The sequence below is a fragment of the Ischnura elegans genome, chromosome 3 (genome assembly GCF_921293095.1).
Source record: "Ischnura elegans chromosome 3, ioIscEleg1.1, whole genome shotgun sequence".
NCBI classification, from domain to species: Eukaryota; Metazoa; Arthropoda; class Insecta; order Odonata; family Coenagrionidae; genus Ischnura; species Ischnura elegans.
The window spans coordinates 72,583,459-72,609,408 of NC_060248.1; the positions used below are offsets into that span (position 1 = coordinate 72,583,459).

The 25,950-nt window shown below is 35.8% G+C and overlaps 1 protein-coding gene across 12 annotated transcripts in view; it reads right to left on the reverse strand.

The window, feature by feature from the left end:
• Positions 1 to 24,323, reverse strand: part of LOC124155997 (vacuole membrane protein 1-like) — a 32,362-nt gene extending 8,039 nt beyond the window's left edge. The window contains exons 1-6 of one of the 12 annotated variants that reach the window (XM_046530264.1): positions 24,126 to 24,323; positions 23,984 to 24,019; positions 23,640 to 23,842; positions 22,116 to 22,393; positions 21,061 to 21,151; positions 12,897 to 13,087 (exon numbers count right to left, since the gene is read on the reverse strand). In XM_046530264.1, coding sequence (XP_046386220.1) covers positions 12,897 to 13,087; positions 21,061 to 21,151; positions 22,116 to 22,393; positions 23,640 to 23,837 — 758 coding nt within the window. In that variant the 5' untranslated portion in view covers positions 23,838 to 23,842; positions 23,984 to 24,019; positions 24,126 to 24,323. The other 11 variants (XM_046530261.1, XM_046530263.1, XM_046530262.1 and 8 more) reach the window with 11 other exon arrangements.
• Between the last annotated feature and the right edge of the window lie 1,627 nt (positions 24,324 to 25,950).

Below are 25,950 nucleotides of genomic sequence, written 5' to 3' on the forward strand. Positions count from 1 at the left end.
AAAGAAATAAAGTAGAGATGTGCGAATAGTATCCGCGAATACTCGAATACCTCGAATAATAGAAAGTATTCGATATTCGAGATCTCGAATAGTTATGCCAAAGGTACCGTCTCGAATACCTCGAATACTTTGAATTTCGCGTCATACACTGTCGCTCGCACGTCGTTGGTAGTTGACTCGGAAAAATGAGAACTCGTCTAGTGCATGCAGCGCCGTTTTAGGCAAGCTGACGAAATACATCAAATTCACGGGTTTGAGCGGTGAAAAGAGTTCGACGTGGGGAACCGAAATTGATCGGATGAAAAAAATCCGAAAATCCCAGTGTCCCCTATCCGGAGAACCTCAGTTTCGTGGGATAGCGACATTGGCGCATTTCCCACGATCCGCTATCCCCATCCATTCAGCGTTCGCCCCCCCCTCTCAGACGATTTCCTCTTCCCCGAAAACAAAAAAAAGGTCCAGGCTCGTGCAAGGATCATATTACGAAGATCTCAGCTTTGAAAAAAATATCAAGTTACCGGAAAATAATAGAATCGTGTTTCACCCTTCCCTCTTTCTCCCCACTGACCATTTTCCCGCATCCATCTTATGATAAAATGAGAGGAGGTGTTTGCCGTGTGTCCTTTGAGGCTAATAATGACAAGCACTTATTTTGAATCTTCCCCAGGAGATGAAACTACCATAGGGAGGAACTCAGTGCCGTGGGATAGTGACATTGGCGCATTTCCCACGATCTGCTATCCCCCTCCATTCAGCGTTCGCCCCACCCCCTCCGACGATTTCCTCTTCTCCGAAATCAAACAAAAGGTCCCAGCTCACGCAGGGATCGTATTACGAAGACCTTAGCTTCGAAAAAAATATCAAGTTACACGAGAACAATAAAAACGTGTCTCACGCCCCCCCTCTACTCACCCACTGACCTTTTTCTACCTACCTGCTTCGAATTTCCCCCTTTCTCGAGGTCAACTGCTGCATGAGTCATCTACTAGCCCGAAAGGTGTCTAACAATGACTTTCGGCAATTGTTATTACACCTTTATTGGATTGAAATTTAGTAATGTGCGCGTAATTTAAAAAAGAATAAGACCAAACACGACATATTTCTGTCTTTATTTAAGCATTTTGCGCAAGAAAATAAATACCGGGAAGAAGAAGAAATACGACGGAGGCGTAATGCTCAAATAGGGTGGTTTCCTATTATTTTTTATTGCCTAAATCGAAATATTAATACTCCTGAAGTACGTATTTAACGCTTTTAGAGTTTTATAAGACGATATCTATTTTTCGCGATTAAATTAAAAGTGAAAATTTTCAAGCGCGCGAATACGCGACGGGTAAGTATGAATGCCGGGAAAAACTCCGCGTGACGTCGTTCTGGTTCCCGCTGCCGCAAGTGAGGTGACCTTGGGGCGAGGCTCTGAGCGCTATTACGACGCAGGATGTTAGCAGGTAGCCGAGTACCATGCTAGCTGGTAGCGCTTGGCTTAAATAAGGATTATTAATACCTTATCAAACAGACTGTGTGGTTATTAAGACATGTTTCCCTGAGCTCTGTGCCTCATGCATGCATTGGTAACCTCAGACGATGTAAAACTCCGATCCTCTCGTGTAGAAACTAGGTCCCTGTGATGTCACGTGGAGTGGCATCGCATAGGCGCCAATCTGGCCTTTTTCAAATGAGGTAAAATTGAACATTGCCATTAGTCTAAACCGGTATTTCTAGAACGAAATAATTTGTATATTATGAATACACTAATGGTGGGTAACGAATCACAATCAATACCTTTCGTTTTCTTTAATGAAGGAAACTACCCTATTGTTAACATAAAATTAAAATATTCCATTAATCAGCTAAATTCCTGTTTGAATCCTTTAAAGGCAATCACAATTACTCGCCAAAATCTTGGGTTTCCTGCTGCATAGGCGACCTAGTCAAACATTTTCACATTCATCGTTTAGTATTCGAGGTATTCGAAATTCGAGGTATTCGAATATTAGAGCAATGATTTAATATTCGAATTCGATATTCGAATTCGAGAAATCTACTATTCGACCCATCCCTAAAATAAAGTCTAAAGGAATGAGATCCAAAAGAAGAGGACCATTTAATCGAAATTTGACGCTTATACGTGGTGGAAGGGCTTGATATTACCAATAAAAGACACTTTTTTACTTCCACAATTTATTTTTAAAATTCCGACGCGTTACGGCTGTTACCCGACTATCAAGAGCCGAAACTGGTAGGCATTTTTAAAATATATTGTGGAAGTAACAAAGTAATAATAAGAAGAGGACAGGAAATTCTGCTGAAGATGCATCAGACATTAAGCACTTGGAGTAAACTAAGATACTGAGCGCTACAAAAATATCAAGCTATTAATTGTGAAGAACTACCCATATTATCAACTGTATTCCGCTTAATGCCAATACATCCAGTTTTTTTAAAACAATGATTGTCACTTCACTGACAACATATGTAATATACTAATACATAATAAGGTATAAAAATGGAACGCAAACAGACAACAAATTAATAGCAGAAAAGCAATTAATGCAGAGGGAGTAGAGAAATGAGATAATTTCAAGCATACAGGTAAGTTCAAAATGACAACATGGTAACTTATTTTAGAGAGGAGGCTTACAAAAGACAATTGACACTTCTTTGCAATTTAAGTAGTAAAATAACACATTAACTTAACCAAGTACAGACTTGAATAGAGCTTAAATTTCTTTTACGTTAAGCCATCAGTAAAGAAGATAGCTTAACTTTGGTTGAAAACAATTTTTAAATCCCCAAAAATAATATACACTATCTTGGCTGTAACTTGAGAGATTTCACAAACCACATGAGAATTAGTTACACAAAGTTAAATGGTTATGAACTAGGATTAAGGCACACATTTCATTTATGCATTTTCTCATAATTCTCCAGTGTCAATTTTCAATTTAAACAGCCAAACATTTAATCTTTATACCTACATTGGTGAAGTTATGGTCCAATAAAAAATTATTCCATCCAGTCAAAATTAAATATTGAGACAGAGGAGGTCATTAATTATCTTCCAAGAGTAACTTAAACATTTAATGAAATGCATCCCAACAATTTTCCTTATGTAGACTCTTTGCACAATTTGAAAACAATAACAAAGTAACATTGAGCATGAATATATTACATATTGAGTGATAATTTTAAGAAAAAATTATGTAACCGTAATTGTCAGAGATCAAAATGATGAAAAAATCAACTAAATTATCAACACTCCAGTTCCATTCCAGTATTCCTCACCAATGGCTCTATGTCATTGAAAATTTATGTACCATCAATTTCAAAAGTTTAAGGATTAAGTTTGAGGTGCCACTTCTGCTTCTCAAGGATAATTAGTTTCCCTCACTCCTTTTGTTGTCCTGGGTCATGCACCGCAAATAATTTGTTTTTGCTTGAATACGCATGAACTAAAAGGGAGAAGTTACTTTATTCTTTATTATTGCAAATTTATCACTCTATTTCCATTTGTGGTGGATCTAATGATTATTTCTTGCACATTTCCAATGTTTTTGCCCCCGGTTTTCACAATTGGTTTTAATTTTAAATATTACACGTCTTATATTGTAACAGTTCTCCATCTTTATTAACCCTTTTGAGACAGCGGAGTTTTCGTCTCAGCATGACTGCCATACTGAGCACCAAGAGACTCTTCTTTCTCATGGTAGGGAGCATTTTTGGAGGACATCCGTTAGAAGGGTCTCGCGGATAATCACACGCTCTCAGCTCCAACCTTTTTCGACCCCTCCCAGCGGGGACTCCACATTATCTCGGACTGCGAGAGTAGTTGTGCTCCCTCCTTTCCTGGTTTACGACCCTACCTGCGGCATTGGTTCGCGGTCAACTTATGGACTGCTTACATGTATTTGGCACATGGATAGTTGTTGCTTGCACATAAATTACAGAATTTGAATTGAATTCCTCATTTTTTTCGGAGCATTGTCAAATTTTAAATCAAGTTCTAAGGTCAATATTAACGCATTTAATGCAGCAACAATTTCCATGTTGACGGTTATACAGAACTAGAGATATAAGTTAATATTTATCGTAGAATTTTGTTCAAAAATCATAAGCACTGCTCAAAAGACAAAGAATTAATTCTTAGTTTATATTTCTTGAGAAAAGAACAAATATTTATTTCAAAAACTGACTGGATAAACAATTGCATGACCCTTAGCGGTCCCTTACTTAGTGCTTATATTAACCAAAATGAGGAAATGCCAAAGTGACTTCAGTTAATTGATCCTTTCCAGTGAGAAATAGATTATCAATTTCTTCCTTGGAGCAGATTTTGAGGTTGGTATACATTCTTACTTAAAATGGGAATACACACCCTTTGGGTGGCCATTTGAGAAAAAATCTGAGAAGGCTGCCCCTTGTTCTTTCTTGTTTTGGCATACTGGACTTGGAATTTTGAAGGTGACTGTACATGTCATTATTTTGACTTTGGATGATCAAAAGTCTTTTAATGAAAAGAATAAAAACTAAAAGCAAAAATTAATAGTAATTGCTCACTTGCACCCAGACTGAGGAAGATACACCTCCATTTTGGGAAAGGTAGGGTTATGAGATATCTAAACATAACCACATACAATAACTTAGTGGTTCTCTTCCACATTGGAAACATAATCTTTACTTCTCTGGTAGTTGGTTGCACGGAAAAGTTTGAGAACAGAACCATTCAATATAAAGCAGTAATAAGAACTTTTAATCTTGCCCCAGAGAACAGCAGCATCAATTACGTACCTCAAATATTAATGCACTACTGCTGAACAGATAAAATATAAAACAGAAGTATAATGGTTTAAAACTAATTACATATACAGGGTGAAAATCACATTACCCAATGGACAGGCCAAATGCTTTGCTACAACAAAGAATCTCCAACATTCAATTTTCAAATAATATATCAGTGGGACAACCATGCATCATTATTTAAGATGGAAAATTATATGCACATCGTTCATTCCTAATCACTACAGACTGGAGCTGAGCCTTGAGCACTAAGTCTTTGACAAAAATTGGTACTGTTTGCCAAATAAGGAATGCCTTCTGAAAAGTATTTGCAAAGATGAGAAAACAGCTGAATAACAGGCATTCCATAATGGCTGTTTTCACTCGTACAAAATTTTAGCTGGCACAAATTAAGGGAAGGAATGAAAGAAAGGATGGCTTATTCCTAGTCTCATTTTTTCTATACATAAGTAAGTGTAATCAAATTATTGGTTACATTTCTAATTTTTGAACATAAAAAATTTGAGCATTTATTCATTATCTCGCAAAATAATGATGTTCTCACCTAACATTTAAAAATCTCCCAATGAAATGCCGCTAGGAGTCTACTTGCAACTTGCATTTCACTTGTTTTTACCACTTAACTTAAAACTGTCTACACCCCTGGGCAGATAAAATTGGCTGAATTTAATTTAAACAACATTTAGCACCTGGTAGGTACTTAGGAGTGATATTAAATACGATGAATTGATAAGTGTTATTTGCAGTAAAATAACTGGTTATAAATAAAATAGCTTTAGATTACAGAGGAACTTGGTTGGCACATTTATCTTTACCACGTTTTCCTCCTCAACATGGTGCTTTCTCTCAACCCCAGTACCATCCGAACTAAATACAAGTAAAACTATTTGGTCAGTACATTTTAAATAGTAGTGTTTTCCTGGGAAGTACGCTCAATTAACTGCCATTAAGCAACCTGCAAGTGCTTTTATAGTATCTTCTGAAGGTACGCACACTTCCGAATTCACAAGTTAGCTTATTATTATCACTTTTTCTGCACATAAAAACGTCGCCATTCTCCCGTGATTTGTCGTGCATGAATTAAGGGGACAAGTTAAGCTAAATGATTTCTTCTTTCTCACAGATTACTCATAGAATATGACAATAACCCTGAGTATGTCAAATGGTTGTTTTAAAAGATCACAAAAATTGGGCAACATTTTCTTTACCACAAATCCCAGCAACAGCCGTACACATTCAATCTCGGAATGAATCCATATCGATTGATATATCAATATTGATATGACAATTATAGGATATTTAAAGATTATTATATGCCGATTTTTATATTCTACAGACTTGATTCTTGTAAAAAAATTGTCCAATGTAGTCTGTTTTTTTTTATTTCTTTTACCGAGATTAAGTATTTTTGAATTAAGTCTTGCGTGGAGATCCAAAGCATCATCTGCTTTCGCAACAATTGTCAAGTAGTGATGCACATACTCTGCGCATTGAGAAATGTATTTGGATGCATCACGGTCGTAGAAAGAGAGATGTGGGATGAATGTAAGGTCAATGGCTGATAATAACAAAATAATTAATGAATTTGGAGATTTACACTCTCAGAAGATGATAGGAAACGACTTACAGGTTGCTTCATGGCAAATAAATGAGCATACTACCCAGGAAAGTGCCATTATTTAAAGTGTACTAACCAAATAGTTATAGCTATATTTTGCTCGGATGGTAGCGGGACCCAGAGAAATCACCGTGCTAAGGAGGAAAACACGCTAAGAAGAAACGTACTAACCAAATTCAACTGTATATGACAAATCACAGGAGAATGATGCCATTTTTACATAATTGTCTCAGAGAAATCTATGAAACACAGTGATTTTCATTCACATGGTATTGTTTTGGCAATGTAGTGCTCATTTTCTTGATTTTAAATTAATGTAAAGGAAGACGATCCTACAAGAACTTATTAAAGTAATTGTAATTATGATGACTTTCCCACAGATTGCAATTACCTCAATTTACTTCCCTGGTAAGCACGTTCATTTTTTGTGGTCCCTTCAAAACTTTACCCAACAAGTTCTACTGTAAACTGTACTAGGTTTCTGACATCATCTCAGACATTCCATGGTTCAGTTACTTTATCATACTTCAAGTACCACATAAAACTAGTTGTAGAGACAGATATATTTATCTACAAATTTTTCTCGGCATTGTGAACTACAACTACATATATGGAAATTGTCCAAATTATGAAAAATAATAACGAAATGCCTGCTTATCAAGGGCGTGATCTGATACGAAACAGCACATCTATGTACAAAATTCACAAGTTTCCAACTACATTCACTTTAACCCTTTCACTCCCAAGCGGCCGATATATCGGCCGTGGCCTTCCTACCCAATACGCCCAAGCGGCCGATATATCGGCCGCTTGCTTAGAATAACATTTCACATAAACTATAATGTTTAATTATTTAATTTATTTTTATAATGAATGTATACATATTTTTCTATCCTTAAGTATTTTTAATATAATTTAATTTATACTTTTAACATTTTAATGGCCGTTATTTCGGCAACTCTTTGTAAAATGTAACTCGTATTTCGAAATTCTTACGCCACTTTATAACAATGCGAAATTAGAAAATTTGTCCGTCGTTGATGCTAGTTTTCGTTTATAATTTTCGTTTATAAGTGATATAGAGGATAAATTTTAATAATTTTCTAATTTAAATGTTCTTTGACTATAATTTTTTATGTACACTGACAGCTTATTGAACTTCTTTTTTTCCTCTCGTAAATTGCCGCGGCGGCTGACTTATGACCTTATGATATTCTCAACAAGCTTATGCACCCTTTTACGCGTGATTTATTGTATTCACTTGACTACATCACGTGCGTCTTTATTCATGTAATACATTGGTACCTATGACTTCGTATTCTCCACGACGTAACATTTTATCCAACCTCTAATCTCTCGCCCGCTGCAATTATATTTTGGCGTCTCCTCATTACAATCAAATCCTTCTTCGGTATCGACATACATTTCAAAGGAATCTTCTTATCCGAATCAAATTACTAAATTTTATTCACACGGAAACAATACTTCTTGTTTACAGGAAGAGTACACAGTAAGATTATCGTGCGTAGCGCGGGAATAAAATGTTTTCAGCGAACCTCAGCAAGTGGCCGATAACGTCGCCGAATAGTCGCCGTGAAAGTGATGGCTTCACAGTTTTTTATCCTAATCTTCCTTATCTACGTAAGTGATTCATTGTATCACTGCTTTGCTAACACCTACTTTGTGGGCAACTCCTGAGAATGCGTCATCTAACGTCATGCGTTACTAATCTAATGGTTTGCATGCGGAGTCCCGACGGCTTATGTTTGCATCAGCTCGCGCGTATCAGAGGTTTGGATACGTTTCTTCGCATTGTGTTTTCTGTGCATGGAGTCATTTGAATTTTCGTCAAAGTTCATCATTGCTGCGAAATCTGCACATAAAAGTCTAGCGCCTTTCTTGAGTGGTGTGTGATATTTTTCCCGAAAATATCACCCATAATGGCTGGAACATGGGCTGGGGTATACAGTGGTATTGAAACTCCTTCAGATGAACAATTATTTATACTAAGGCTACCATGTTTTTATGGACAATGTTTTTATGTCAGTTCCCTTCGTGAACAAACTTTACCAAATGGGAACATATATTACCGGAACTATTACAAATAAACGAAAATTTCTGCCCGTATTTTTCAAAAAGAAGTTCACCATCGGGGAAAAAATGTTTTGCCGTTCCGGGTGTATTCTAGCCAGTGCATTTAGGGAAAAAAATTCTCAATGAGGACCTGTGATCCTTCTTTCAAGCAAGGCGACTACAAATCATAGTGAAGTGACAAAATTGAGACAAGGCTGCGAGAAAAAAACTGTGAAAACTGATGTAATTTTGGAATATAACAAGTATATGGGAGGTATGGACTCTTCAGACTTGATGCTCTATGTATATTTAGATGAAAGGAAAAGAATAAGGAGAAAGAATAAGGAAACTGGGTGGGACATTAGAATACAGATGCTGTGTCTGCAGCACAAAGGAACAAAGAAGAAGATCCAGAACAGTGTGCATCAGATACAACAGGGGTTTGCATGGGGAGCGTTTGCATAAGCATAAGTGCTGAAAGAGTGACTGTGAACAAAAGGAAAAATTTATTCCTACGTGATATTTTTATAAACTAATCAAAAGTGTACCTATGTACTTATTACATAAATAACTTGAACAAATAATGAAAAATCCTCCGTGAAACAATTTTCATCATATATGTTATCCTTCGTTTTTATAGAAAAAGCATTGCATATATTAGTCATTCATATGTATAAATAAATGCAATGTTAACATTTAAACAATTCCTTTAGCTATAATTTAAACTAACAATAATTTGTATTAATTAAGGCCTATATATATGACTATATACATATTTCATTGTTTTTTACAGAAGACTGGCTTAGGCACTGGTCGAAAGTGATTGAGAAAGATTTAAACAATTAAATTTTTATGGCAACATTTTTTCTGTTTATGCATAAAAAATTAAGTAGATCTGTCATAAACTAAATTCTTAATTAAATACAGTTTTCAATAATTGCAAAATAAAAACAATACTATGAATAAATAAGCCATAAAATTGTGTTTTTCGTAAACATTTTTAAAAGTATTAAGTTTATAAATTTATTATTGCAAAACTGAAAATTATATATAATGATAATTAACATTTCTGAACACATCATTTATTTCTACATGTGTGTGATTTTTTTCATGTCTATAAAGCCTAAAATAAATCCATAAGAATTTTTACAAAAAGTACTAACAATTTCATAAAAAAACCCTTGGGAATTTTGGGTATGGATATTGAAAAATGCTTGGGAGTGAAAGGGTTAAGGTATGAAACAGAGAAGGAACAAAATGAGAGGGTGCGAAACTATCTCAAATCTGAAATCCCCGCACAGAAAAGCTCCCAATCTAAAATGGTACAATAAAGTGAATGTAGTTTCTGATATTACATTCTATCCTCTCATACATTTATAGGCTGTTTTCTTAATCTGGAAACAAAATCAAATAATTTAAGTAAAGTTAGGCTGTCGTTGAGGTCAGATAAAGAGAGTAAAGTGGATAAAATGGATGAATTGCTATTGCTATGGGCCAGGGATCCCAAACAGGGAACTCATATAGAGATTAGTGTGCGTCAACGGAGATGTAATGGAGAGAGTTGCTTAAGAAGGAATTCAATGGGGGTGTAAAAAGGATTTATGGAAAGGCAAAAGAAGAGTGTGAGGAGGCCAAATCTGGAAATTTTGTCAGTGAGAGAGAAAGCTAAAAATTTTTACTGAAAGTCAAAGTTAGGCTGAGGAGAAGGAATCAAGGGTTGTCCTGGAAAACCCAACTGTGCACCATGCCGAAGAGGGATAGGAAGACAGAAGAAGTGGGAAGTCCAGGTTAGAGCCTTAAAGAGATACTCATACTATAATGGACAGACAATTTTCAAGATTATAGAGGATATGCTTTTAAAAATCTGGTTAATATATTCAGGACAGATGAAGAAACACAATCCCCTCTCCAAGACAGCTACGTGTGAAGATTGTGGGTTCAGAGACATATTCACATCAAATAATCAGGATGGAATTTCATCACTTGAGTGTAAGAGGTCTAAGCACTGCCATCAAGAGGGTAATTCCACTTCCTTGGTTGGGCATCTCCCTGATTTCTCTTTGATTTCATTCTTAAGCAACATCCAATAAGGGCAATAATCCTTTTATTCCTTTCAGAGTGAAATCGTAAATCACTGAACAAAATCCAAAACCTTCATTGAATTTTGTGGTGAACTCGAGCACCTGCCTTGCCCAAGCAGTGACAATTTTGTCATGTGGCTCCAAAGAGCTCTAGCCGCTAATCTGATAAGGCAGAAGGCAGCCCAGCGCACAGCCTCAAGTCTCCTTCCCAAGTGGAGTTACAATGCCTACAAGTTAAAAATGGCCCAAGGATTAAAGTAAAAACACCTAATACGCTGGCAAGACAACCAATCAGTGTAGTCTAGACACTTATTTGGTGCAGATTAGATTACTTGTGTGACTCTTTAATGCAATATTGACTGCAACCAGAGGCAAATTTTGGGTGCGGCAGTGATGTAGCTAAGAAAATTGTCGGTTTTGGCTGAGCACAGGTGTAGGTTTGCATTCCCCTTCAAAACTCATCCCCTTAGTGCACTCTCCTCTCTAATAGTTGCAATTCTTTGTTACATTCTGCAATGTATGTACAGCAGACTCCCTATAATCTGGCTGCCTTTTATCCGTGTAGCGGATTATCTGTGCACGAGTTCATACATACTCCTTCGACGTTTGGGGGATCTTCATAAAAAAAATAAGATCGGACGCAAATGCACCAGGACATTTGCACTTTAATGCAAGGCTACACCAGGCTCATCATTTCCATTAGAATCCCCTTTACAAATTGTAATTATTCTATTTACATGCTGACAAGGAATGTTTGGATGTCTGCTCTAGCATTGCACACGACAACCAGTGGCGGAAAAAATTCTTGATTAATTTTTGAAATTCTTCAATGGTTAGCCAATCGTAAATCAAGAGAATTGTTATCTATGATCTTTAATTGTAATTTCATATCACATATGCACAACTACTGCCGTAGCATCGCGTGCGGTTGAATACGTAGTACGGCCCAAGGGAACTGGGGATTTCGTCGCACTTGGGCATGTTTATGCCATGACTAGTCAAGGTCAAAATGGAGAGGAAAGGATTAGTCGAAGTGAAGGCAGCGGGGATAGTGGAAAACACTCGCCTGCATTGACAATATGCCATAAGTCCGAGTAACCAATAACCGCTGCTGAGCAATGGCATGATCATGCCTCCATTTTCTTCACACAAGTTCGGTATTCCTGATTTCCAAGCATCACACTGTGTGCAATTCCAGTCAGTGATCACGGATCTGCATCTTGCAGCAGTTACATCCTGGGCAACTTGCGGGAGAGTTTTGACGCATTTACGCGAACCAATTCCCTGAATTCATGATCTCGCTTCGGAAACCAGGTATTACATGGAGCAGTAGGAATAAGAGTACAATTACGTTGTCGCCGCTAAAAAGATTGCGGTCAGGAAAAGAAAGTTATTAATGATTCAGGAAAGCAATCTATATAACAGACAATAAGCGCAAATAATAATAGATTGTTTGATTCGCATAAATTATGAAAATTACAGGAAATCAAAGTGAAAGCTTGGATTATTCGTGTTTTTCCGATTATTTGTTCTCTCTCTCCCAATCATTAACCCAGATAATTGAGAGTTTGCTATAAATGAAAACTGACTTAAAACTGATCTTTTTCGTAACTGAAATTTTTTAAGTAACGAAGCTTCCCTATACTTTACCATGCTTATTTCATTGGGACCACAAAAAATGGTTAGTCATTGAAAAATTTTGTTATATGTTTATTTTGGATCACAATTCTACTGAAATAAAAAATGAGCATGCATTTTCCTACAATTAGAGGTGAAACTTAAGAAATCTCGAAATCAAGTTATTGACTAGGGCTTGGCAACACACGGGATTGTTACTTAGAGGATTTATTTTACTAAAATTACATTTTCATCATTGTATGAAAAGGAATAAAAAAATGAAAAATATACTCTGAGCAATAGGCTTGAGAAAGAAGATTCCAAATACATAGGTAAAAAATTATCTTCCACACGACAGGCTCAATGATTTGCACTTTTACTTCAAGTTACAGCTTACAGTAAAATAGAAACACTAAGCCCTTAAAATTCAAAGAACGGATAGCTTACCAGTCAAATTATTTTAAGGCTTATGTGCAGTATCAGATTGTAAAATTCAATTATATTACATACTAATACATATTAGATATGTTAAAACTTCAGCAAATGGAATTGAATTTGAAGAAAAAAATAATAACTATAACTTGAGAATCATGATTTTCAAAGTCAAACCTAAGTTAGGGCTGAACCCAAAAAACTGCAAAAATGCACAAAGTTGGAGATTCTTAGCAAAAAAGTTAAAACATTTAAAGGAAAAGTGAATGCAAGCTCACTCATCAGGGTAAGGAGGCTCGGGAAAGCGAAGGCTGCCACACTCGTAGGCAGCAAGCGTAACAGAAGCAATATGAGGACCCAGGTATAGGAGGAAGGTGTGGAGGCCCGTTCCGAGGCCAACTGATGACAACACCCCTAGGCCCACCCAGTAAAGGCACCACAAAGCTTTCCTCTGAACTATGTCAAGGTACTGCAATAAAACAGCATGTTAGACAAGTTATTTTCATTCTTGTTTAACTTCAACAACTCAAATGATGATTATAATATTTCACTGATTAAAGCCTTTACCTAAGAGAAAATATTTTTCAAAAAAATATGAATCTTCATTCACAAAATGGATAATTTCCACCACTACCATCCTATCACAACTTAACACATAATTAAGTCAGAAGCTAACGAAACACATCACCATTTCAATAATGGTTATTTCTATTTAAGATGCTTCAAAATTTTAAAATTTTTGCAAAACTTGAATGAAATTGGAAAGGATCTCAATAAAAATATATATTTCTAAACCTTATTTTGAAGTAAAAAAAAACTTGTAACCCTATTTGAGCTATCCTCTAAATTTCAACCCTCAAAACAGGGAGGTTTGTAATCACAAAAAACTAGGTCACATATACTATCATTCTTATCCAGAATCAATATGCATCAAGCATGATAATTCCAGCTCCCTCAATAAATGTATTTATTTAATGCTTTACACTTCACACTAACAATTCATGGAGAATAGAGATATGTGCAAGGAAAATAACATAAAATATTTCCTTTTCAAACCAGGTGGAATTTTTATAAACTCTCACACTTATATTTTGGGCATGTTTTATATAATTTTTCATAGTTTTTGCAAATTTGCAACATGTTTCTTGATACATTATATTTATAGAAGCTGCCCATCTCCATAAAATGAGAATGGTATTACATATCTGAAATACTGTTCACAGATCATATTGGAAAAGAAATAATACTATGAATAATTTCCTCTAGATAATATACTACCAAGGGTACATACATGCAAGGGACATTCAGGGGGAAATGAGCACAGGTATCATTTGCAAGGTCCATCCTATATGAACATATTTGTCTGCAATCATTAATTTAATTAGACATCAGCTTTGCAAATGGAGCAGTTGGCTACTTCAGATCAAAATTTTTGCCTAACTGAGACAACATCCATGAACAAATACCCATGACCACACAGTCATCAATCCAATCAATCCAATTATCCAGAAATCTTCCAAGCAAATATTTGCTTTGTTTTACTGTAGTTGTATTAATTTCCACATAAATATGTATGCCAGACAAATTGAAGAATCATATTGCCAGGAAATTTTTAAAATAAAATTCAATAATTCACAAAATAATAGATACATATATCCTTAACTCACATATTATATTTTCTAACATAGATTCTTTCATTTAAAATCTACAAATGGAATCTAGCAGCCATTTTGCTTGTAGGGTGTACTTATGCCCACAGTACCATATCCCAAACAGGGACTGCTACGCTCATAAAATGGTCACTTGTAAGAGTTCAACATAGTGTATGCAGGAATTTACTTTGGAGTAGTGAGATATCAATGGTTGGACAGCTCTCTGAAGTGACATAAAATTTGATCCTCAGAGAGAGAATAAACTTGGGCTTCTGTACACATCGTCACAGTATCCTTGCCTTGACCTTTTAAACAATAAACGCCCCTAATTTTCTGATATCATGCATGGCATTTTTTTTAACACTAGAAAGTTAGGAACTGAGTTTTTCACAGAAAGTAAGATTGTGTTTCAGCAGAACTTTTTTAGGAAGCACCAACATACAAGTTTTCCAATTAAATAACTAAAAATTCTAGTAAAATTAGCAACCTAATAGGAATTGGCATCCTTCACAGAAAATGTGTTAATAAGATTTCTTGCTTAAGAGCCTCGTTACCTTTAAATACTTTGTTTAACAGGGTTCTTTTACACTTGCACTTAGTTTTAGATCCAGAGAGGGGCTAATGGGGCTATAGCCCCCCTCTACCCTCGGGTATCCAATTTACACTAGATAAAATGATAATTTTGTTTGGATTCCCACTACTGCTGGGTGGATACCCATCAAGCCCCCCACCTAGCCCCAAATAGGGTGGTTTCCTACTATTTTTTTATTGCCTAAATCAAAATATTATTACTCCTGGAGTACTAATTTCACACTTTCAGATTTTTAAATGACAATACCTATTTTTCATGATTAAATGAAAAGTGAAAAATTTCAAGCACGCAAAAACGTGATGGCTAAGCATGAATGCTGGGAAAAGCCCATATGACGTCATTCTGGTTCCCGCTGCCGCAAAGTTAGGTGACCTTGGGGCGAGGATGTATGCGCTCATACGATGCAGGCTGCTAGCAGGTAGTACTTGGCTTAAATAAGGATTATTAATACCTAATCAAACAAAGGAAACTTTCCGACTACAGGCAGTTTTAATAGGTGATTATTAAGAGATGTTTCCCTGAGCTCTGTGCCTCATGCATGCATTGGTAATCTCAGACGATGCAAAACTCATATCTACTCGCATAGAAACTAGGTCCCTGTGACGTCACCTGGAGTGGCATTGCATGGGTGCCAATCTGGCCTTTTTCAAATGCGGTTAAAATTGACCATTACCATTCGTCTAAACTGGGATTTCTAAAACCAAATAATTTGTATATTATGAATACACTAATGGTGGGTAACGAATTGCAATCAATGCCTTTTGTTTTCTTTGATGAAGGAAACTACCCTATTGTCTCTATCCTGGATCCAGCACTGCTTGTACTCTAGCTTTAGTGGCCCTTGCAGGATGCATCATCAAGGTTAAGGAGGTTCCAATGAGATGAAAGACAACGTCACTTTCATGATAATTATGAAATATGCTCTTCAATAGAACATTCATCCTTGATGGAGGAGTAAAAAAAATATTTGGACTTGCTCTACATAGGCTCTAATTACAATGGTGGACCAATCATAAAAAAGTTGATAGTATGTACCTAGAATACGAATTAATGTACTTGATCTGAAGTTGATTGCACAGTAGAATTCTGAAGTACTGCAACAAATTGAGCAACGTTTCCTCACAGTTCAGAGTTAACATATTTTCTAAAGTCTCAAAAGGAGGGAAATTTGAATAACACTGACATCTCCCATAATATTGCAATTACTGTGTCATTTAAAGGAACTGTTTTAAGGAAATGGAAACAGTGTAAGTTACATTCATTGTGCATCTCGTGCTTGAGATGACATCAAGTAACAGGACTTCATTTCACCTACTTCTATAAATCAGCCAAAATGTTGAAGCATACTTTCATACCATTAATTCTGCACTCTCTGGGCTGGGATCTTAGATGTGGCAATCAAGAGAGCCTTCATGGTAAACAGGCTAGGGAAGCAGTTGACGAGGACAATATCCCATGTGAGCTTCTGAAGAATCTAGGGAGGGATGGAAAGAGGTTTTTCGAACTAGTACACAGGAACTATGATGGATGTTGGATGGAGAATTTCGTGAAAATGGTTCTAATTCAAATACCGAAAAGGAGGAAAGCTGTAGAATGCAGAGATTGTAGGCCTATTAGCCTAATGTTGTATGTGGTGAAAATAGTACTGAGGATTTTGAACAGACAAATAAAGGCAAGGGCAAACATGTACTTGGGTGACAATCAGTTTGGTATTAGAAAAGGAAAGTCAACTCCAGAAGAAACAGCAGTAATAACGTGACTAGTGGAGAAGAACCTAGAGATTAACCAGGACATGTATGCCTGCTTCATAGATTTAAAAAAAAACATTTGATATAGTTAACTGGGAAAAGTTAATGGATATTCTCATGAAAATAGGAATAGATAGGAGTGAAAGGCTACGCACACGTAAATTGTTTATGGCCCAGAATGAAAGAGGCCCAGTGACAGATATACCACAGACACCACAAATATACATACAAATTCGGCTCAAATAAATAAACTAAATTATCACACTATCAACTTAACTGGAATACAGTGCAACCCCGATAAAACGAGTCCCCACGGTGTTCAAATAAACACTCACTACAGCGAATTGTTGCTTTACTGGAGGTGGAGCAAATAATAGCCAAAAAACCTATTGCCAACAATTATATAGGAATAAGGTTGGTGTGGCGACGGAGAAATTTCTATCTGATAAACTTAAGCATAAATCCAAACGAAAGGCAATGTTTTTTGCATCACTTAATTTCCTTGCCTTAATAACAAACTAACCATTCAATTTAGAAGCGCCGTAATAAATAAAAATCATGCAAAGCATTGCTTTGTCAATCATTATCCCAATGCACAACCGACGAAGCCACTTTTCCTTATGCATTTACGTGATCATTTTATTATTCTGGTTTTTTCCGTTGAAAATTCATACAATTACTGATAAAACTGTTTCGCAGTTATTTAATGCCTCTAGTGCTTCCATTGGTTTAAGATTATTGTTTCTGTTCGTTTCAATGAAGTTGTGTGAAATAACGTACCACATTTGTTTCTGCAGACAAAAACAAAGTTAGATGGTGGAACGATCCTGCCTCGGAAGACTTTTTCTATCATCCAATGTAATATCTTCATAATCTAAGGCAAAAAGTCTGCTAAGCATGCATAGTGATATGATTAAATTGCAGTTGTTTAAAAATAAATTGCATTTTGAGTGATACACCTGTGACATCATTGAAATAATATGATACCATCACTGCACAAACACTCAACAATTGCTCACCTAATCAAAACAGCACATCTAGTAACCCTTGTAGTACTAGATGTGCGGATTTGAATAGGTGGGCGATTGTTGAGCATTTTTGCAGTGGAGGTATCAAATAACACACGGATTGTGAGTGTACCATGGCAATGCAATAAAAATGATTTATTAAAATTAGCAATACAAGAAAAGATATTAGCTTGAAATTATTTCACGAAAAATATAACAAAGATATTATGCTGATGTCACTTAAGTAAAACAAAAGCAAGCTGCAAGAAACTGCTACAAATGTAACACGCACGGATATGCAACAAAGAAATGAAAAAGCATATGATCTGAGCTGATGGACCCTAAGGCCAACTAAACTTACAAGTCCGAATTTAATGATTTACAATTCTAAATAATGACTGCGAAACATGAAAAAGAATACAGAATTTTTTTTAATTAAATAAACTAAAAGCACAGCATCAGCTTTTCACATATGTCATCACTAACTGCACATTACCTGCCTCTAAAAGCATCATTGCAAAAAACATCCCGTACTGCAAGGGTTTTGTCGGGGAGGAGATTGTAAAACAGTTCCGTTTCATCTGCATCATGCAGGGAATACTTCATAAGATATTCCACGAGGATCTGAGTCCTTTCTTCCTTCAGGTTTACTCCTCTGACAGGCATCACCAGTAATTATGAAGAAAGATAACGTTTTCATGCCTTAAATTAGAATATCCAACCTTCAGAACACTTCAAGTTCTCGATTCTCAATCTATCACTGAAATACTCTGCTTCGGCCTTAAGCATAGCCCCTTTCTAAGTTGTTCCCACAAATTGGAGTGGGCAACATCACCTGAACAAAGCTCCTAACTCCTCATGTTCTGCATTCCTCGGGCGCTTTTGCTGTAATGGTTTGCCCTCCCGCACCATGGCATACCTTATGTTCTCTTTGATTTTTTTCAATTGTGAAGAGCAAATAGGAAGATAAATTATTAAGCCACTTTCATATTGCTCTATTATTTTCTTGCGTAGACGAGTTTTGGGTTTTTTGGCCATGGTGTCTCCCTTCAAATGCTCTCTATTCACACGACTCACAGACTCACAGTGGGTATGCTGTCGACTGCTTTCTGCTACCAGCGGAACAAAAGAAGATCAAGCATTGGCAAATGTAAATGCCAGAATATTTTCACAAAAATGAACTACTTACAATATATTCATCGAGCGACAGTTTACCACATGGATTTCAAACTGAGCACACCATGTTAACTTCATTTCTAATAGATCGCCAGCGATTGCAGAGATTAGGGACTCTGGGTGAAGATTTTCCAGCGATGGAAACTCTCACTATGGCGAGTGCCAACACCACAATGGCATCGTAAATCTTTTTTTTTTTACATGCTAATCATAGGGTCAATTGATGGTGCTTCGGCTATCTCTCATTATGGCGGGGGTTTCGCAATAACCCACACTCATTTTGATGCGGTTCTACTGTAATTAAGAACCTAGAGCTATCATCTCATTCAAAGGAGAGAGTGAGATAAGGGAGAAAAGGGAGTTGGTATGGATGCTTAGTAGCCTCTGACCTTCAAAATTTTCCTACAAAGCTTTGAAAATCACAAGCCAACAGGTCTTTTCTGATTTTTTGCACTTCATTAAAATGAATGAGCCATAATGCAAAGCCCATCGTAACTTTTCCCAAAAATTTAACCCAAGTGTATTTTTCTTTTTCAACAATAAAAATTCAAAAAAATTTAAGGGCTAAACCATCACTTGGGAATGAGCTCAATAAATTTTTCAGACGAATAAGAGAGTCGATGGTAATGAAAAAATTCATCCAAAGGATGATTTATTTTTGTAAAGCATACGAGAGAAAATTTAGTATTTTTTGTCATGTTTGCAACCCTGCTGTATGCATACCGTGTACAGCCGAGGGTTAAAATTTTGTGTATGAGTACAATTTCATGTGCTTTAACTTCCTACCAAATTTCAAGCAAATCTAAGACAGTAGGGTTGGGAGCTGTGATGATTTGGCATGGAATGACCCCCTATTCAATGTGTTCAAAATTTGGTAAAATAATTATACAATTTATGCTCATAAAGAGATTACGATTCCTGGATCTCGTTATATCATCTTTGCAAAATTGTGTTCTTTTCCCTCAGGTTGCTCCATCAAGTGCCGTCTCTTTGCCTTCAAACTCAAGCATATAATGCATTCTAATAACAGTGAATAACTTTTTTTCGGTCACCAGTAAAGTGTAAGTAACACATTTTTACAACAGTGTCATGCATATTGGCGCATGAAGATGAAATTTTTAAATTAGGACACGTGGTATGAGTTTCTAATTATAACAATCATTTAGAAAAATAAAACACTCGGGACAAAATATCAGTTTTACCGAGTCCAAAATGTGATAGATATTTGTACACATTACAGCAAAGCGTGCATCTAATGCCATTGTTTGAGACATCTAATAAACACTATACTGGGGATTTGCTATCTATGTATACTTGCTTTGATACGAATCGATTTATAACAAATACATAAACCAAAAAGGTAATAAGGAATCTATACGTGATGACGAGGTGAAAACAAAAATATCATACGAACTGAGATAAATTATACAAAAAATAATAAAGTAGTAAAAATAACGAAGTAATAATAAAAAAGCTGACAAAAAAATAATAATAATGAAACAACTTTACATTATATGTTGTTGGAAAAAGAATAATACCTATATGGTTCCACCATAGCAGCATATTATCAGAAGTTCTTTAGCATAGCATGAATGCTCTCTAGTGACAAATCACCTGCAAGGATGCCGTTCTCACTTTGCAAGATTCTAACGCACTAGTTGTTCGTCACATTGATGCAAATATATGTTCTTGGTAGAGGAAAAAGTAAGAAATAGAATACCAAAGTGTACCAACAGTGATCCATATGCAGTAAGCGTGCTATTTCAAATTTTTGAAAAATGCATCAAAATCCCCGCTTAGCGTGAAACTAAGGGTTAAATCAAATTCACTTATCGATGTTATGATAATTTGTGATATTGTTAACAGACAACAAGGTACCCATATTATATGAAGTTCTTTAAAAATAAAACGGATGCATATAACCAAAATTGAAAAAGCTGAACTTCGTGATAGAAAGTACAGAGCAAATTCATAGGCAGTTCAAAAAGGCATTGGTTGCAATAGACTTGAATGCGCACTGAAAAAATGAGTTTCCATTTATGCCAATCATATTTTGCAGTCAGTAGAGTTTCTGCATTAATCACTTCAGGCAGTGATTGTAATAATAGACCTAATTTTTGTGAAACCAATGATAAAACTTTTATTATTTATTTATAAGCAGCATTTTAGTAACAAAGATAAAAGCAATCACAATGACTTTCATCAGCAAGCATCTACTACTTCATCAGTTAAAATTTCCAGTATGGTATGGTGAAAAAATTACATACCTTTTGATGTGGTCCTTCGATATGAATGAGAATTGACGTTGAAGCAGCCAAGATAATACAAAAACCAACAAGTACACGGTACTGCAATAATCTGTGGACAAAAGAGTTGAAACAATCCTTACTTGACAAAAATTAAAGAAACAAAATTTATGGCATAAAAATGATGGTTTTTCCGTCTTAACAGTAATTTTACTGAAGAGTTTCTACAGAGGAGCCTCTCTTTCAGCCATTTTATATGAAAAATTTAATTTCTTCGAAATGGAACTTGCTCACATTCCATTCGTACAAGAGTGCTATTCCTGATTCATTCAAAAGGGAAAAAACTTACATCACTATAAAGATATTATGGAATCCACTCCTATGGTCATTTTATATACAAAATTTAATACCTTCATTGTATTTTATCGATGTAGCCAATTTTTGTAAATAGAAAATTTAATTACACTATGCAGTGTATACTACGAACGTTCGTGCAATTGTCTAAATGACAGATCAGGAAATGGAACTTGTTCTAGTCACGCCTTATTGATAAATTAACTAGTAACATAGACCATGCAATTTTTCCTTTGGTGACCATGTCATGCTTTCTAGCAATCTTTCAAACCTATTCCATTGAAAAAATAGTTTTTTTGAAGAGGGGAAGGACAGGAAAGGGAGAGTAGAGAATGGTATGAAAGAGTGAGTCTTGGGGGATTTGGGGGACAGGGTACAGAAATGTTAGACAGCTCATCCAATGAATGCTAACCATATTATATCCTTTTATAATGTCATAATTAGGTATCTGTTTTATACATAAACACAAATTTTACATATTAAAACAGTTTTCAAGCAACTCTAAGATTTGGTCGCTGTTGAGCCTCTCAAAGGACACCAAGCAAAGGCAGGAACATAAATGAGGGCTACAGAAGGATTTAATACTATTTCTAACAAAACTCAATGGCAATCACATAGTTTTTCACCTTACCATCAACGGTTACAGAAAGATAAAATGCACTCCACTTCAAAACTCAAGCCCAACCCATACTAAAGAAACATTAAGATTGGGGAAGACTCACTTAGTTCCATAGGTGTTCAAGTCCCAAAACAATTCCTTTCGAAAGTAATCTAAAGTTGTGAGTGGCCTACGCCAAAGGACTAATTTACTTCGCTCTTCTTTCTCTCTCCTCCTATCTGCTTGGGTGTAGTGTTTTTTATTGGAGTTGTATGTGTCCCCATTTGGTCGGTTAGCTCCTCTACTTTGGTCACCTCCTTTGTGCTTTCCACCACTGCCAGTCATAGCACCAGCATCTAGTGGCATACTTCCTGAAGCTCCTAACTTCTCAAGGCGCTGTACCTATAATTTAATGGAACAATAAATTACAACAGATGATACAAAAAACTATGAACGAAAATGATACAATTTAGAAAAATTAAAATACCTAATTAATTTCAGCTCGTAAAAACAAATTCGTGCATTGATGAGAACTGAATGATATTACTGAAATTCTTCAAACAAGCAATTTTAAATTAATTACATAAAAGTGCAGATAGATTTTGAACTTAACATAGGTACATCTAATTAGGGCTACAGAAAATGCTTGGACATAATCTACTTACTGATTAAAATACTAAAATATGTACCTTTATGAGACAATGAATTTCAACTAAGCAGAAAATAGGATAAATGTCATCACACTATGCTGATCATAACAAAAATACAAATAAAAGCAATAGTTAGGTCGCAAGTTCATGCAAGCTGCTAGCAATAAATGGGATACTACATGAAAAAGCAATTAAAACGCCGTAGAACTTCTCTGAAACCACATTTCCACCACACTGACTCACTTCCTCATCAACAAATAATTCTATAACAATGTAACCGCTATTACAACTTCTTCTTTCGGTCATGACGACTGTCTCTACTCCCATCAAGTTACTGAGCTCCAAATACAAATCACTCTTATCACACTCAGTCAAAGGTCACTCACTGTCCAGGAGTCAAGATGTCATTACCCCTCAATATTTACACCACGGTTGTACGTGGATAACGCCTACCGCGGTTAAACGAATTGGTCAAGCAACTGTGGCACATCCGCGAAGGATATCCATCATACACAAAATACGTTTTACATGCTTATGAATTTATGTATAACGAATGAGAGATCCCTTTAAATGGCAAATGCCAACACTGAGGTCCTACAGATGTAACTTTCATAAATTTAACTTGAAAAGGCTTAAAAATTAGCGGTATCCTATAGCGGTGTACAATGAACTAGCCAATATTTGAGCAAATATACATATCTTGAATTATAAACCATTTTAAGAAAAAAAGGCCATCTCATGCTAATATAGCCATAACTGTAGGATGCACATGAATCCCCTCCACGCAAAATAGAACATTACAAAAAACACACTCAAAAATGCATTAATAAATGAATCTACAAAGGTAAAGAATATTGCCAATTGGAAAAGGCTTCTTCGGTTTCCACAAATTGCGCAGAATTTTCTTAATGACAATAGTCCTACTTTAAGTTCGGGGTATATTCTAGCACACTACTACGAAATAGACACAAAAGATTGAATACATAAAGCAAGCCTACCAGTTCCGTCTTATTTCCAGATGACTTAACCCCCCGCTTCTTCAGCTCTGATTTTAGCTGATCTTTACTTAATTTTTGCAAGTCACTCTGATCAACTATTTCCACACTTTTGCGACTGCGAATAATAGTCACGTTGCCTGCATTCTTGACAGAATTCTTTAAAGCACCTTTCGTTTTATTGTTCTTCTTCGAACCCATCTCACCTTTAAGTAACAATCTATAACATTAATGATTGCAAAATGACACCCAAAAAATTTCAATTGGTAAATCCACGTCAAATATTAGTAAATAATAACGTAGCAAGACAGAAAGCTCCGTATTTGGAGAGGCTTACTTAAACGCACCACAGTCTGATCATTCCCTGATCACACCACTGCTCTCTTCAATGGTCGATAAATTATGGGAATATAACAGATTAACCAGGTGAAAATCTTTAATAAGTTTTAACACTTACGAAAACTGCTAACTGAATTAACTTACACCCACCAAACAAACCGTTTCTAAGGTGCACTTGTTTTCAGGAATTTAGAAATTATCTGCGACCAGAGAATGAGGCCAGAAAGCTCACTGCAATCAACGCATTTTTTAAATTTAATATCAACTATCAATGTTATCTTTAATGGAAAGGACTTGAGATAAATTCTCACGTCATCAGAAACAGGTGAAGTCGTCAAATTACAAGTGTAGTTTCAATGTTTTACACGAGGAGGTGCGAGAATTAGAGAAGGATAGGAAGAAAGGAATAGTCATCCCGCGCGATTCGAATTTCTGGTTGGCCTTAAGAATTGCCTACAAGTGTGTTTGTAGCCAAAGGTATGGAAAAAATTACAGTTGCTCATGCTTTTCAATTTATTTAGTGAGTTCTTTTCCTAAAATTCCAAATATAACTAATCTATTTAAGGTGTTTCAAAGTTATATTGGTAATGCAGCAGACTTTTTTCTAGTATTTTATTTTATACTTAAACACACTAATCCGAAAGTCTATCTTTCCCACTCTTTTCCTCGCCCTTAACATCCAGTCCATAATAAGTCATCGAGGTAGACAGGAAAGGAGAAATTAGAAAGTTACAATGGTAAGCAGCTTAGCTCTTTCTTATGGTTTTTCCTTCAGCTATGATGACAAAAATTCAGAATATGTATTAACAAATTGGAGGCTAAATTTCAGCACCTCCCTAGATATTGTTAATTTTACGAAATCGTTGAGGTATTTGTGTATAAAAACTATATTCCCATTTCTGGGGCTTTCAGATTTTGAATAGAAACTGCATTGTAAGACCATAATTTGAAAATCATTCACGGACATATAGATAGATATAAAAACCATGGTAGTAAAAATTAAATTTTCATACTAATAGCAAAGCATGCTATTGTTATGTCAGAAAGAAAATGCCATTATCACTAATTTAGTTTGCAAGTTACTTTAACAATTAAAATAAATAAATAAAAGGCAGATTGTGTAGACCTTGATTGAAGTAAGCTTATTTCATAATTGAAACATTAAAGTTTTGATTTCTTCAAAATCTGTACTTATCGCCTTAATCTTCCATTTGAAGCAGTGGTGAATGAGGTGAGTTACCGATGGAAAGATGGTATGTTCAATTCTTACTTGGCCCATTTTTTCCCTCCGTCATAAGAAGAAAATTTTCTTTACACACTGCACCTTCACTAGCAAGTTGCTTGATTAACCAAAAATTTTTCATTTTTCAGAAAAATCTATTGTAAAGGCTTACTGAATTTCATCGCTGGGCTTTAAATTTTCTGCAGGCTGAATTTCATCAGCAGGCATACAGGCAAAACTGCATAAGATACATTGTTCACTGTTTGGTCACCTTAGGCTCCCATGAAACATAAGCATCTTACGTTCAAATGAGGATATTCAGTGGTGCTGACTCCATGGGGCCTGAGTCCCCTCAAAAATTTGCTATGGGTGTGAGGTAAAAATGGGGCAGGCTTGTAGATTTTCCCCGGAGTATCCAGATATCGAGTTAACAGGGTTCTGATGCTTATCATATGACTCCTCTAAAATGCTTAAAAAACTTTAACTCACAACTTATAAAATTTCCCACGGCAAGATCCCCAGTTTGGGCCCCCCCAATATTTTTTGCAATTCGGCATCCCTAAGGATATTTTACAGCAATCCTTACCTATTTTTTTTCAAAATCTTCTCCTACACTTAAGGAAGAACTTTACCTTATATGGTAAGCTGCATAACCATCTCATCAGTAAGAAAAAAATAAGTCTCTTATTTTGTGGACTGGGTGCTCATTTCTTTTCCTTCCCATCCATCTCACTTTATCCATACTCCTCCATG